At 41.4% G+C, this 15,355-nt stretch overlaps 6 protein-coding genes across 6 annotated transcripts; 3 read left to right on the top strand and 3 right to left on the bottom strand.

Moving 5' to 3' along the window:
* EAF01_012058 (uncharacterized protein) lies at positions 1-1,598 on the bottom strand (the record flags this gene model as incomplete). Its single annotated transcript, XM_038920316.1, has 4 exons — positions 1,488-1,598; positions 939-1,428; positions 805-893; positions 1-763 (listed from the first exon to the last, which is right to left on the bottom strand). The coding sequence occupies exons 2-4, from the start codon at positions 1,146-1,148 to the stop codon at positions 1-3; spliced, it is 1,062 nt and encodes a 353-aa protein (XP_038764181.1). The 5' UTR covers positions 1,149-1,428; positions 1,488-1,598.
* Positions 1,599-2,023: 425 nt separating this feature from the next.
* On the bottom strand, positions 2,024-5,572 carry EAF01_012059 (uncharacterized protein; the record flags this gene model as incomplete). Its single annotated transcript, XM_038920317.1, has 1 exon — positions 2,024-5,572. The coding sequence occupies one exon, from the start codon at positions 5,570-5,572 to the stop codon at positions 2,024-2,026; it is 3,549 nt and encodes a 1,182-aa protein (XP_038764182.1).
* An 830-nt stretch (positions 5,573-6,402) lies between these two features.
* EAF01_012060 (uncharacterized protein) lies at positions 6,403-6,935 on the top strand (the record flags this gene model as incomplete). Its single annotated transcript, XM_038920318.1, has 3 exons — positions 6,403-6,625; positions 6,682-6,753; positions 6,808-6,935. 3 exons carry the CDS (start codon positions 6,403-6,405, stop codon positions 6,933-6,935), a joined length of 423 nt encoding a protein of 140 aa, XP_038764183.1.
* Positions 6,936-8,328: 1,393 nt separating this feature from the next.
* Positions 8,329-9,270, top strand: EAF01_012061 (uncharacterized protein; the record flags this gene model as incomplete). Its single annotated transcript, XM_038920319.1, has 1 exon — positions 8,329-9,270. One exon carries the CDS (start codon positions 8,329-8,331, stop codon positions 9,268-9,270), a length of 942 nt encoding a protein of 313 aa, XP_038764184.1.
* Positions 9,271-9,506: 236 nt separating this feature from the next.
* On the bottom strand, positions 9,507-10,109 carry EAF01_012062 (uncharacterized protein; the record flags this gene model as incomplete). The annotated part of the gene is made up of 2 exons (XM_038920320.1): positions 9,507-9,732; positions 9,796-10,109. 2 exons carry the CDS (start codon positions 10,107-10,109, stop codon positions 9,507-9,509), a joined length of 540 nt encoding a protein of 179 aa, XP_038764185.1.
* A 1,820-nt stretch (positions 10,110-11,929) lies between these two features.
* On the top strand, positions 11,930-14,767 carry EAF01_012063 (uncharacterized protein). The gene is made up of 3 exons (XM_038920321.1): positions 11,930-12,515; positions 12,624-13,753; positions 13,858-14,767. Exons 1-3 carry the CDS (start codon positions 12,284-12,286, stop codon positions 14,068-14,070), a joined length of 1,575 nt encoding a protein of 524 aa, XP_038764186.1. The 5' UTR covers positions 11,930-12,283; the 3' UTR covers positions 14,071-14,767.
* The last annotated feature ends 588 nt before the right edge of the window (positions 14,768-15,355 follow it).

Raw genomic sequence — 15,355 nt, forward strand, 5'->3', positions numbered from 1 at the left:
TTAAAGAGAGAGTGCCGCACCTCCAAATACAGGTCTTCCATCCCATGTAACACTGCCTGGACCATTATAAAATGTATAAGCAACATCATCTGCGTGTAATGCTAGAGGTACGTCGAATGAATAAACGTATGACTTGTTTCCAACTTTAGCATTCAGGTATCTCGTATTGCATGCAAAACAGGACTCTGCACTAGTAACAGCTGCCCGCAGCATTTCACCCGTATAACCATATTTCCCATCGAGTTGGTCGGGATAAAGGGCGAAAATGTCATGCACTAACGGCTCGGGGGCCCTTGGAAACAACCATTTGAGATTGGCAACATAATCTGCTTGGTTCAAAATATACGGTGAAGTGAATAGAACACCTTCTTGGTCATTTCCTCCAATCATCAATGTCAGAGAAGTGTGAAAATTCTTATTCGCTAGAATTTGACCAGGGAGTGCGGGTACAAAAGTTCCATCGACAGTTGGACCAAAGGTATAAAGGCCATAAGGAGAATTCGCAACGATGAAATCATTGACTTTAGCCAATGTCCGAGTGTCGACAGTTCGTAAACCATCTATAGTCGTGATCGACCTATTTGAAAAGCTACTTGCGTCGTTCAAGACATGATTTGAGATTCTTTCTTGTTGATAACTCCCCGGATTTGGCTGAAAACCCGGACTTTGTAGGATAGCTTGTTGAAATGGCGGGGGACCTCTCATTCCACCATATGCAGTTATTTGATGTAGTATAGATCCACCTCCGGCCGATTCACCATGACTGTCACTCGGCTCTTGTCACCTCCAAATAAATAAACGAACTCCTGCACCCATTCTAAAGCTAATCGTTGATCAAGCAAACCGGCATTTGCATCTCCATCGGCTTTCAAAAGTGGTCCACCTAAGAAGCCCTAATAAAATTAGCATGTTCACTTTAAGAATAATCGTGATTATACCAATGTAAAGACCAGTCTGTAATTTATAGAAACATAGACGAATTCTTCCTTTAATACCATGGAATTCTCGATTAATCCTGCAGGATTAGTTTCATGTTTGTATCCACCAGTAAAACCACCACCGTCAATCCAAACTAGAACAGGGGCACTAGGTTCATCATCGCATGTCTCAATCTTTGAAGTTTTATCAAAAATCGTAGTAGGTACCATCACATCCAAAAATAAACAGTCTTCGGATTGACTAGCATCATGTAAAGGTGGATTGTTGATATCGAACCATTCTTGCTTTATCTCATCTAGCGGGACCTTATTAATGTACTGTCGTGCTGTCTTTAACCAATAAGGATGTGCTCGGTAGCATGATCTTGCTTCTTGACCGGTATTTGTAGTTCGATTGGCCGTTCGCGGTGGGATTGGTCTGGAAAAACGCAGTGGGCCAACAGGAGCTTCTCCATACCGAATATTTGAAAAGTTATAGTAGCTTCCATGGCTAGTTGTCGTGGAAATGTTAGCTTTGAGAAGGATATGATTAAGAACTCAGCAACATACTTCAATAGTAGCTTGATTGATAGAATGTCCCAGATCAACTACTGGTAATGACTTTCGTGTTGCAGCAGCGAAAGATGCCGAGATGGCAAGGATAATGATAAACATAGCCATCTTAGCTAGAAGGTTTTATGAATTTGGTAGAAGTGACTCAGTCAAAAGCACAGAGTGAATTGAAGGGAAGCAATAATCTTAGAACAACAGTGACGTTGAAACGTGTTGGAATGAAAGCATACAATGTGGTTGAATACAACGTAGATCGGGAATGCTATGTGGCATGGAAGGCTGGAACTTTATAGCATTCCTATGGATAAATTTCGCCCGTAATTCTTAGCATATTGATACGAATGAAATTATTGAGATGAATGCAAACATCGATGGCGACTATGCATGATGTACTTATGCATCCTCTGAAGAGCTTGTCTCGCTGTCAAAAGTTCCTGATGAATTGCTATGATGTTTGTGCTGCCTCTGTAAGGCTGCAATTGTCAATCGTAACTTTGTATATTAGAACATAATGATACCTTGTGGTAAACGAGTCATGAATCACCCAAGACGCCCTTTCCCAATGCCCTCAAACTACTTTCATATCTTCCTGGACTATGGTCCAGCAGCATACTTCCCCCGAATCTGACTTCACCAAACCTCTTTTCTACATCCCTCACGTACTTTAATACACTTCTAGTTGCTGGTTTACCTAACCCATCTTCCCCTCTATCATTTTGTTCATCGCTCATATCTCCTTTCCTTATGAAAGCGTTTCGTTTTAAGACAGCCATGCTCTCAACCACAAAAACTTCTCCAGGTGGTACCAGCTTATTGCTCAACATACAAGCTCGGAGTGCTTTGAGTGCAGCATATGCCCACTTATCTTCCTCTTCTTCATCAGTTCCATGTCCAGATCGACCATACCATCTTTCAGTAAATGAATTTCTCATTCCCGTCCATACTCTTCTCTTCACCTCACCCTTCGCACCCGAGTTGTCGTTCTTGAATGCAAGAGCTACTGCTTGAAGGTCGTGAAGCAAACCGAGAGAAAGATGAGGCACGAGATCATTACCATTGACGACTGTTGTAATGAGACCTCTAGTTGCAGATCTTAAAGATGGAGAAACCGTAGCAGGGGGACCATAAGCATAAACATGGATTGGTCGACCCGGTGGGAGGTGTAGTATTTGAGAAGAATTTTCAGTAGCGTCAAGGGATGTGGGTAAATTTCCTGGGTGACAAGTAACAAATGAAGTGCCGTAGCCAGCAGGTTCGGAAACCATTATAGCTAATAAAGTACTTACACCGCCACCTAATGAATGCCCACACATAACCAAACCATAATCCGGAAATTCCTCAAGCGCTGCCTTTATTGTGGCCATAACACGGCCTCCACCACCATGAAGAAGTCTTCGGGCAGATGCATGAATCCCCTTATGGACTTTGTAAGCTTTACCACGCCAAACCAGTTCGTCATAATCACAAGTCATATCGGCGAGAACATCTTCAAATCCTAGAGTACCACGACATGTGAGGACTATAGCTTGTGATTGATGATCTAGTGATACATAATGAACCATTGGAACACCAGTATTTGTGAGTCCACTAGAATCAGTCCCACCTTGAGGATCAACAAACGAAGAAAGAAGAATAGTGTCGGCAGGCAGTTGTGTATGAGACGAAAATGATTGATGTTCAAGATGATGTATAGCATCAAGCTCTTGTCTTGTACTAGGATCCGAGATCCCCATCACTCGAAGGAAGTTGGAGCCGTAAGAAGCGGATGCGAATTTGACGAAACGGGTAATGTTCTGTATGATATGGCGCTTTGGAAAAGTGCCATCAATGTTACCAGTCCGCATCAGGGAATCTAATGCTTCCCCACTTTCAAATATACCCTTCTCTCTTCCAAAATTTGGGATGAGACAAATCTCCGAGTTGTTTGTATTCAACGTAAATATACTTTCTTCATTTGAATGTGTGCGTCGATGGCTTTTGGGTGTCGAGAGTGAATTTTCAAGGGTCATACCCCTCTCGGATCGTAATCTCATAGCATTATTCTGGCCCACGTAACGATTCCTCGGTGTTACTGGGGAATGAGGACGGCCTTGGTCAAAAGAGTGGATTGAATAAGTGTCAGTTTGAGAAACCATTGAATCTTTTCGTTGTTCGTGAACCGTGTAATAACCGGTTCTGGAAGGAGTGCGTGGCAGATCAGGCTGAATTTTGTCAAGATTTTCCGATGTCAATGGGGTCTGATTTTCACGTAACGGTGTTGAGGAGCCTGCAGTATTTCTTGGCCGCTTCTGTAGAATTGATAGATGGGCTGAGGTAGATCTAACTGTTGATGCATGAGTGGGGTCTCCCCATGTTGGACGAGGCCGAGGTGGAAGTTTGGGTTTGCTGTCTTCTTTACTTCCATCTTTGTTGAAAAGATTGGATAACTTGGTACTAGATCTTCCCTTAAAGGCCTGGCGAAAAGAAGTCTTCCTATCTTGTCCTTCCACCGTTGTTTCATCGGTCTTCGATTTTTTAGATACTTGATTGTTCGAAATCGGCTTGAGTTTAGAACTACTATCTAATGATGCTGGGCTGATAGGCTTTCTTGATCTCTTTTGATTTGCCAAGTTGTCTGGAACCAAAGAAGAAATTTCCGCACTTACAATACATTTCTCGTCCAAAACTCCAGGAAGTGAAAGCCTGGGTATTTTTGATTTGCTACCAGTAGCTCTTCGGCGAGGATTGACGGGCGAGTATTCGTCTTTAATAGGCCAACCATCGTCGATATAAGTCGCTTTGGGTATATCTGAATAGGCGACACTGCTGGAAGCGTCGCGGTCCTGGTCATCGCCCGAAGTATTATCACTTTCCACGTTTTTCTCAATAGCTTGAAGCAATTCTTTTTCTGCGACACTCATATTTCGTAATCTGTTCCCTACTATTCCATACACCACTCTGTATCTCGGTACTGGTGTAATTTCTGGTTGTTTTCCCCCTTCAATTAGATCCTCATTTCCAAGACGAATAGCATGTTCTTCCAGTATCTCCACACCGGGAGGTGGCAAAAAAACAGGAGGCTCGAATCCTGAAACTTCCACGGTGATTTTTTTTATGGTTGTTGTGATGGTAGATGTCGTGATGGAAACAGATGCATCGGAAGGTAGAGACTTGATTAGCCTCTGTCTCAATACACTCTCCACCTTGTCCTCCCCATCGTCAGCTTGACTTGGCTCCTCTCTTTTAATCGTCTCTAGCATTTCACCACCTCTTGTATTCATGAAAGACAATTTGGTGGGATCTCCTTGAATACTGGGGGAATCTCCTGATATCATACCAACGACATCCGCTCGCCGGCCATCATCAAGCACAACCACATCCCAAAGAACCTCCTCGTGTTCTTTTTCTCGACATTCTAGATCGGTCAATTTGCGACACCATTTTTGTAATAATGCCAACCCACAAATACCCAACAAGAGATCGCCGACACCAACCTTTTCTCCTTCAGCTCCTGTGGCGGGGTTTTGAAACTCTCGGCGAATTAATGTAATGATGCTGGCTATTGCTCTCGAAGAATCTGTCGAACCAAGAATCGAATCCAGTGTACCCAGTAGCTGTTGTGAAATGTCTGTAGCTGAAGACAAAGCTACAGAAGAGAAATGAAAAGTAGTAGAAGCAGCAAATGATATTCCTGTAATAGTGGCGTGTAAATTCGCAATACTTCGTTCCAGTAACCCTTCTGCTTCCAACTTTCCTAATTCTCCAGTACTTCGATTTGCAACGTCTTTTCCAGCACGATGTAGTATTCCCTCGATAATAGCTCTACTGACTTCTAACCCGGTGAGTGTTGTTACTCGTGCACCATCTATAGCAAGGCCCCCTATGAATGTGCCAAGTCGAATATAAAGAGAGGATGATCTCGTTACCAGGCTAACAGCAGTGGCAATAGGCGATGGAAGAAGCGTCGACTCTCGAGTTACCTGCGGCAGACGATCATGGTTCATCACTGCATTATCCTCTGTGCTCCCTATCTCCTCTACCTCATATTGTAATTCTTCATCCAGAGCCCCTAGAGCTTGAGGCTCTAATTCTTTCAAACTCATCGATTATGCTGTGCGTGGCAAATTGGGGGTTGCAATTAAGTCCCGGGAATTAAGACTTCCTCGGCATCGGTCCTAGAAATGCATGATCGAAGTGAATGAAATTGAGGTCGTCGTACCTGACAGGACTGAATATTTGCGGTACATATTATTTCCCATGATGTAGGATGAAGATCATTGAATCGTGGCGGGGTGTTGACAGTGGAACTTCAAGATCATTTGACATGTGATAATGCGTAATGAGCTTGGGAATGAGGTTGGTGATAGCAACCATACATGATATTGAAGAATGCAAAGACATTAAGAAATCGTACCTACCTAAGGATATGCACTCAAAGCCTCGTAGAATAGAGACAGTTGTCAGTAAGTTACTGGTTTGATTGAAAAGTTACTTTCAAGAAACCTCCCTAGAACTAGACACTCGACTGCCACATGATTCCTAGGGATGACCGGGCGCAGGACTTTCAATTTCCTGTCAATTTTGAGAAGGACAAAATTGCCGTGCTTTCGAAGATACTATGTGAGAATTGTATTAGTGAAGTAAAAGTATTCCCGACACTCGAAGTGAGCCTTCATGTAAAATTGGAATGGTAATTGATTCCGTTGGATTGAGACCGTCCTTCGGCATTTATGCCCAGCCACAGTTTCTGATCTCAGCCTCGTCTTCACAGCCTTCCAAGTAAGCCACTTATGTCGCTCTATCCTAGCGGCTACTTGCCTCAATTGCTGTAGCTTTCCATCACAAAAGTTCTAGAATTTCTTGATAACGTCAATATCCCTCACTTAATTTACCCAACAGATAACAGACCGCATTTTCTCCTACATGCGACAGGATGTCTGAAAGGGGTCAAGGTCAGCACAGAGGTGGCGGACGTGGAGGTGGTAGAGGACAAGGTGAACACAGAGGCGGTAGGGGCGGTGGTAGAGGAGGTCATGGTGGGGAGAGGGGTGGACATGGCGGGGGAAATTTCGAGAAACCAAAGAAGGAGAATATCTTGGACTTGGGAAAGTACATGGATAAGCAGGTCACAGTCAAGTTCAATGGTGGCAGACATGGTACGTTATCGGTTGCATCGGTAAACTCGAAAGTTTCTGACATAAATCCTCCTCAGTGAAAGGCACATTGAAGGGTTATGATGCTTTGATGAATTTGGTATTGGATGATGTGGAGGAGAAACTGACTGGTAAAGTACATTCATACTCTGCCAAACTCCTTTACTGACTTGGTCCTTTCGCAGATGATGAAGGAACCGAAGCTTGGAGATCATTAGGTTTAGTGGTTGCAAGAGGAACCCTGCTCATAGGAATAAGTCCAGTTGATGGCAGCGAAGAAATCGCGAATCCTTTCATACAACCGGAAGAATGAGAGAAAAAATATGAGGGTAGAAGAAAATTTCTGGTGAAAGGGAATGGAATCCACAAGAACATCTCCATGCGCTTAAAGGGAAAACCAGATACACCCACATCAGACCCGATTGTTTACAAGCGCCACCTAAATGGATGCAGATATGACATCCAAAGGTCGTTGAGGGGAAAGATATCTTGGGAATAATACGACTATAACGAATGAAACATGACGTTAAACACCTGGGCTTTTATGAATCAGACGATGTGATATGATGCTACCAAGTAGGCTGGGTGGCAGTGAGTCAAAAGATCTCGCGGTAGGCTTTCAAGCAACCAACGATCCTCTGGTCGTCTTAGGTACCCAATGCAAGTGCAGTGGGGCCTAGCGGCTGCTCCGATGATCATGCTCTTGTCATATGTTATCTCAAAGATATTTGAAGTGATGTCAAGTGCGCTCTGCGTTGGACATTCATCATCGCTTGAATGTTTGCCAAAGATTTCGTTGAGCTTAAGCATATCATCAAACTCCAATGTCTTGCTAGATTTAAATATTTCATTCGGTTGGAACAAATTTTGGCCACTGCAAATTCCAGTCCATGCCAGGGCGTTAAATATCACGTCATAAATCAGCCAAACCGGCAATTGGGGGGTTTCGACTACACGAATGCGGTTCTGAAGCTGTGTCTTAGAGCTTTTTAAGTATTACTTCGTGTAATTTTTTTCATTGTCTTCAACACAGTAATTTACCATAAAGATCTGTTATCTACTTTGCCTGGCCCATAGTGATATCCTAATTTCCCTCATGGATTTCAATTCATCCCTTACTTGCAATGAGTTATGGAGTTACCTAATATTTCGGTATTCGAAATAATATCTAGGTAAACATTCCTCAGTTCTCTTTCAACTTGAGGGTTCATCAATGCGTTTACATCTCGCATAAATCACTGGTACGAGAATCGGTTATGATTCGCTATACTTGTTCCCCTTTTTTCCTACGATCCCTGATCAACATCTGTTAATTCCCATGATAATTATCCACAATTAGATGAAAATGATTCCCAGCATAAGTGGCATATTTTAAATATTTCAACATCTTCATGCAATTCATGGCCGATGATGTGGGATGCAGTAAAACATTTCGGATGGCTTTAAGATTTCCAAGCCAACAGCATTTTTATGATTTACTTTGCCCCGTATTGGAATGTGGTAAATATTTAACGCAGCATTCAAATACTTATGACGGCCTGCCGAACAATCCAGGATCAAAGCAATAAAACTCTTCTTGGAAATTTAAGTCCTGTTTTGTTCATCGATATATCTTTACTTTAAAGAGATCTCAAGTCGTTTCGCAACAGCAATTAGAAGTCTCCAATCCTCATCACCTTTCAGCCGGTGAAATAGCGCCAACATCGATGCCAAAGTATACAGTTCAGCGTAATGAAGGGGTGGTAACGAAGGGACATCCAAATGTCATAACGCAAGCTCCGATAGAGTCTACATACCAATCCGAAATTTTTCCACTACCACAGCTATACCCGCGAATGCCGACGACTCCTACACCCAGTCATCAAAATACCGCTCATAAACTCGCATCTTTACTTCAAGAAGTCGCTTCTGTAATGGACACAATTACTGGGGAGAAAATGATGTGTGGTGAGGAATTGGATGGTTTGGAAGGGGATGTACTTGGCGGTTTGACAGAAATGGTATTGATCATGGAAGAGGAAGTCGAGGGAATGATTGAGTTGGCTGATATTGTGGAAGAATATGTGGAAGAATTAGAGATGGCAGAGCTAGATGGGTGGGTTGCTGATCTACCGCCTTTGAAAATTAATGGCGGGAACAAAGTAAGAAAGGAATGCTGGGAATCTGAGAATAACGCAGTAAATGTATGGGGAGGGAACCATGGTAGTTTATCCTTGGGGGATGGGAATGAGAGCATTAGGATAGGACTGGATGATGCTTTCAAGGGACGTATGAGCTTGGGTGGGTTATTGGACGAAGTTGAGGAGGATGTTTTAGGATGGAGAGTGAGGGGAATGTCCGTAAATTCTGACAGCTATGGGTCCGATGAACTTTCAGGGGTGGTTCTTGGATCCGGAGTTTCTATGCCCATCAAGATCTACAGGAAAGACGTGATCAAACCGACCGTCATCTCACTTCCTTCGAGGAAGATTGATTCAGAGACGAAATTTAGAGACTCGGCGTTGGGTCTTATGAGTCCTGCTGGCGTTACAAGGAAGCCAATCAAGAAGGAACCTCGAATCGTTGTGAAATCTAGTCCTATTGGATTGAGGACTGGTCTTGGATATACCAGAAGGAAAAAAACAGTCAAAAAACCTCAATGGGTGTGAAGCATCAGAAGGTCGCGAGTGTATCAAAAAGAACGAGGAAACAAAACCACAAAAAATCTAATATGCATTGCTCCAAAGTTTCCGGCAGTAATTAATCCATTCCCAATCAAAACAAATTTGTACATGGTATCCTTTTTGTCTTCCATCTATGACGCTCGCTCTATGCTTAATTTCAAATCAAAATCCAACCAATTCGCTATGTCTGGAGATCCAAACTTGTTATCCTGACGCTTGTTTCAATGATCATAATAATGAGCCATTTCCAAACCCGCCCTCTTGAACCCACACTTTACATAAAATCCCTCATTAGCCTCACTGCAGTCTAATATGCTCTTATAACAACCAATTTTTTCCGCGATGAAATCCAATGCTTGAATCATCTTCAATCCGAGTTTCTTTCCTTGTTGGTCTTTCGCTACGGCAATGTCTTCGATGTGACCTACGAGACCAAGATTGTGGATGCTTTTCATTGAGTCAGTATTCATTACTTCTCGAAACTGGCCTCTATAAACTAAATTCACTCACAATTTTCTTTCCACAATTAAAGCGCCAGTAGCAACAACCTTTCCCTGATCCTCAATGACTAGGAGGTAATAGCCACCTTTTCCTTGAATGTTGTACCAATCATACCTCTCATTCCATTGCTCTTCGGTGATATCCCCAACAACGGTCAGAACCCGTAATACATCTAGAAATCCGCGCGCATAATCTGACTTTTGAAGGGCGCGGAGAGTATATGATTCAGGGAGGGATTTGGCAACTTCGGGGGAGACGAGCTCAGGCCCGAAAAGTCCTGTAGTGACTCCATTGGTGTCTGTAACTCCGTTGGTTGAAACCATTGTGTATTTGAGTATAGTTCTGAGGGAGAGTGTGCGAACGGAATTTGGAATAGTTCAGGTAGTTATGTGAAGTCGATCAAGGGTCTGAAGTGTATTATCGAGAAGAAGAATAAAGCGCGCGGCTGCCCCTTTTATACCAATGAATGAGATCTGCAAGACTACCTACCTCGTAATTGTTAGTGAGTGGCAGTGCAGTGCGGAAAAGAAAAAATTGTTTTTCTATTTGAGGAAGCTCACGGTATGTAAATTACTGGAACGATGGTAAAAACGAGTGTGGGAAATTGGTTGGAAGAGAAGTATTCTGGCTGTTTTGTATGCAGCTGAAGGGTAATGTATGTAAATATTGATCGTAGTTCCCAATGGCGGGGCTTGAAGAAGCATCAGCCTCGTCGAAGGTTATTCATCATAGAAAGATTGTAGTTTCAATTTGTACCTACCTACCTGGGCATGATTGCAAATTTGAGAACATAGATATGACATAGTACATTTAGACTGGGATGATTACTGAGATTGACTCAAATTTATGAGTGATGAATCGATGGGAATTTCAATACCTATCCTGTACTTTGTATTGTTCTTTAATAGTCCATCCAACTCATGGCAAGTTAGGGGAGATCAATACATCTCACCCAAACATGTACCGAATATATCTTATCAACAATATTTCAATAGATAAATATGCAAGACTTCCTGGAAACCCCTAAGATAGACGAATATCTAATCATGTTATGTCGGAGAGGAATGGTAATGCATATATATACTTATATCTCAACTTGAACAGTGCTCCTCCCTCTTTCAGTGGAGAGGGAGGGAGCGGAATGTCGGAGGTTTTTCTCATCTAAAATAGAACGACTCGAATGAATAAGAAATAATCATAAAGATTATATGAGTGAGTAATATAAACCCTACTTTTATTAAAGTCTTACTGTTTTTTTTATAATTTATAACTGTTTTAAGCGAATTAAAGAAATCATAAACTATTCTCCTCAAGATTCGATATTTAAAGCTTTTATTTACTATTTACTAACTTTAATAATTTTATAGTATTTTATAACAAATAATATATGACATTGTAAATACTCAATACGTATCTCTTAATTTAAGGCTAGCTTGAACTACGCGATTATTACTATATAAGAGATATAGAGATTTCTTAGAGATCTCTTCTTTCTTTAGCTTTCTTATTCTAATTATTTAATCTTTACTGATATCCTCTAGTATGTAATTATAACATGTTTAAAGTATTCGAAGCTTTTTATAGATTCTAAATAGACTCTAAATAGGATTTCCAACTAGAATATAATTAAAAATTAGGGATTTCGAATGAAATGTAAATTAAATATAATTTTTATAATATTTTTATTATTTAAAGTTTATTATATAAATTTTCAACTAGTAATATGATTTAATTCGTTTAAAGACTTAAAGTAAGAATACATTTAGATGCGTTTTATATTACTTATCTCTCTAAGCATCGTATATATATATATATATCTTATATATTAAGACTATATAAATAAGAAGAGAACGAAGAGAGACTTAAGATACTTCTTTTAGAATTATTCTAAAGATGATCTTTAAGACTTATTTAAATATAGCATTAGAGTTAATTTGTTGTTTTTATTCATTTTATATTTATGAATTAATCATTCCGACTCTAAATAATGAAATAATAATCTCCTTGCCTCTATTGACTATTAGTTGTTGAATGAGATCGGTACATTTAAACCTTATCTCCCCGAGTGGAAACCTATCTACCTAGGCTCAAGACGGGCAGACTGAGTAAACAACTAGGTATTATCACGTGTATGTTTCTTTAAGGTTTACCTAAGTTTCAACCGAGGAAAGCGCGACCGGCGGAGGTCCATCTTCCGCTTTGTACAAAACAGTTCCTTCACAATCCTCCATCAGAACTTTGTTTACCTGTAACAACAACTCGTATTGTCTTACTCCTATCAATCTGCACTTCGAACTTCAATGTCACTATCGACCTGAAACATTAACATTGCCCTCTGCTCCTCCCATTCTTTATTCTTACCTCACTATCAACTCTCCGCCTCTCCTACTTCTCCACCTTCCCCCTCCGCTCGTCCTCATCATCTTTCTTCACCTACGTATTATCTACATATAGATTGCACTCCGCCATTCCAATAAATTGAATTGAAGCGATAACCATGGAGCCTACAACGGAGTCCGTAGGTGAAAAACGCAAACGTAGCCCGGAGAGTTCAGGAAGTCAGGGCCATGGACGCATAACACAAGCTCCTCGATTGGGCGAAAGCGCAACTCCAACAGCTGCTGCGCAAATCAACTATTTAGTCAAAGCTAGAAGTGATAAACTTAAACTGGTCGAAGGAGATTCCGAAACGTTCGGAGATGTTTTGAGCATGTTGGACGAATATGAAGGTGTGTATATATATCACGTGTGTTGATTCCCGCTCGGTGGGGGAGCAAGGGAGGAAGTCCTACTTGCGCGTGGTGACCATTGAAGGGATACATTAATAACGTTACTAGGTGTTCTTCAACGACGCGAAAGTCTGGCATCCAATCTTGGTGCGAAACTTGTCGGTCCTTTACTATTGAAATCATTTGAAAAGCTTTTTGACGGTCCAATCAAAGTCACTCAAAGCTCCTATGCTCTCGAACAAACGCCAATTACCTGGTTGGAAGTTGTTTCTTTCGCGCGTAGTAACCCAGCAGACTTCATTCTTAGCGATGCATTACATAGCATGAAAGTTTGTCGGTTCTGGATCAATGGAGGTCAAGTCGAAATATCTGAAGACGATTATCGACTGATCATGTCAGGTGCTCCGGAAAGGATGATTCCAAGTCAGCCTCTACCAGAAGATGAGGACTCTGAACTTGGAACCCTTTTAATTCTTGAGAATCGACTTACAATGTTAATCAAAAAGGCCGATGCAGTGGCTAGTAAAGCAAGACAGCTCAATTACCATATGAAAGGTAGAAAGAATGCTATCAGGGCAAAGAAATCTCCCGAACAACCTACTGAATCCCCCCTTCCATTCGCATCCCAACCGTTTTCTGCCGTCAATCGAAGCAGATCACCTGCTCACTTGACTGGTGAGACTGCCAAGTTGCAACAAGATTTGTTGGAACAATTCCATAGCCCAAGTCGTCGTCAATCGTTACCATCTCAGCCAAGATCAAAGCAACCCCGCCCTTCAAATTCTGAGCACTCCAACTTCCATTCTTTCAATGGTGCAGCTCCAAATTCTGATCACCAACGAGCATCACAGCCACCATCTAATTCTGATGATGGGATTGAAGGGCAATATCGTGTTTTGATGGCTGCCAGGATTGAGAAACTTCACAAAGGAGATCCAATTACACCACCGTGCGATCGATGTCGACGTTTACGATTTACGTGCACCAAGCATATGACTGCTTGTGCTGCGTGCACAAAGAAGCATGCTAAATGTTCTTGGAAGGATGTCAAGGATGGTGAACTCGAAGCAACAGCATCTGCATCTGCATCTGCACAGCGAGATTCTTGCGGTTCATCAGAAGATGGGTTGTTAATTGTTGATAAAAAGCATACACCAGAACGATCTACCTTGGCAACTAGTGGTGGTGTTACTACTATTGCAGCAGGTGGAGCAAGTGGATCGAGTAGGCAAATTCCAGTGAGTTGTCACATCTATTGTTATTCAACTCTTAATGAGTGCTCGCTTTTCCTTTTGCCCTTCATTTCACAAGTCAATCACCTACTAAATCCCTAATGTTATAGGCCCACACACAACACATGTCAATGCTTTCTGGTCTGGAAGCTGAATTACGTCCTCAAAACGCCACAAAAATCAATAACCATGTCCCTAGCATCGCCGCCACTGTTCCAGTCAGATCACCACAATCAAAGCCAGAGCAAGAAAGAAGAGTCTCTGCTGAACATACATTATTGGCACAGATGGCTTCGGCTGCGGCTGCGGCTACTACTCAATAACAGAAGTTTATCACGGGAATAGCATGATATGAACTAAAATATGTACACATCAGATCATCAGCAAGAATTGGATGACCGATTGAACCATCATCTCATATTAGCATCTACCTTCATCTTGGATATCTTTTAGAGTTAGGTCCGCCAACGCCATTAATGTGTTCCTGATTCTTGGAAGCAATATATGGATAATTATTCTCTTGTTATGACGTTCCGGGGCGGTTTGTAGGGAGTTCTCAGCTGGTTATTGGAGGTCATTGGAGGTACATTGTCAGGATGGAAAAATGGTGCGTTTCTCAAGATCTATTTGCGATGAGATATCATAAAGAAAAGCGCCCGGTTGGTTCTTATGGATGATTCGAGGTTCAATGGTGGTGTGTTTGGTATACCAGTTTTCGTCTCCTTGGTCAACACTAGTGTCTTTCTCTGGATCCTTTCTGAAAAGGATCAATTTTATTATTTAATGATTGTTTTATATTCTTGTGTGGTATTGGCTCATATCTATCACCTATTGTTTAGTCAAATAACATCTGCTCGCTATTTATCTACTTGGTTGCTACATTGTTGATGATTTTGCCCATTTTTGGCACATCTGAATTCTTCCGTCTCCAAGTCATACTTTTCACGTTATGCAGTCTGTTGATAGTTTATATGCCAGCTTTCGCATCTCCCAGCCTGAGAGGCTTATCCTTTTGATTTAGGGATAATTGACGGTTTTGTAGTTGCTATTGATACTCGCGGTTCAATTAATCTATTCATTTTTATATATCAATTCCATGAACCCTAGCGAAATTCAAAGATATTTGTATTCGAATCAGATTCCGGTACTTTTGTGTAAGAAATACTTGATTTCATATTTCTATTTGTTACAAGAAATTCCTGCGGCATAAATAAATTAGAGTTGAAATTGTGAGTTGTGTGATTTCCCGTGCCATCTTGATATATATAGACGCATTTTGTTATATGGTATGATACTTTAATTATAAAGTTATTCAATCTTTTCAATATCCAGAGATATTACCCCTTCGTTTGACTTTAACATTTTCGGCTAATGATTTGATTCGACTCTCTGAGGATAGTTTCCTTGACTTCCAATTTTGTGACAATCTTCAGCAATCCGCTTTACGATGGAGTCTCTTTCCCGATACCGAGTCCGGTTGGGGCATCCATCTTGAAGTTATACCTCCGGAGGATGGAATTGATTTCTCCCATGGTAATGGAGTGAAATGGTAGAATCCGTGAGTATCAGGTAGGGCATGAGGCAAAATCTAGAACTCGAAAGTGATCA

This window comes from Botrytis porri (assembly GCF_014898465.1).
Source record: "Botrytis porri strain MUCL 3234 chromosome Unknown BPOR_031, whole genome shotgun sequence".
Lineage (NCBI taxonomy): Eukaryota > Fungi > Ascomycota > Leotiomycetes > Helotiales > Sclerotiniaceae > Botrytis > Botrytis porri.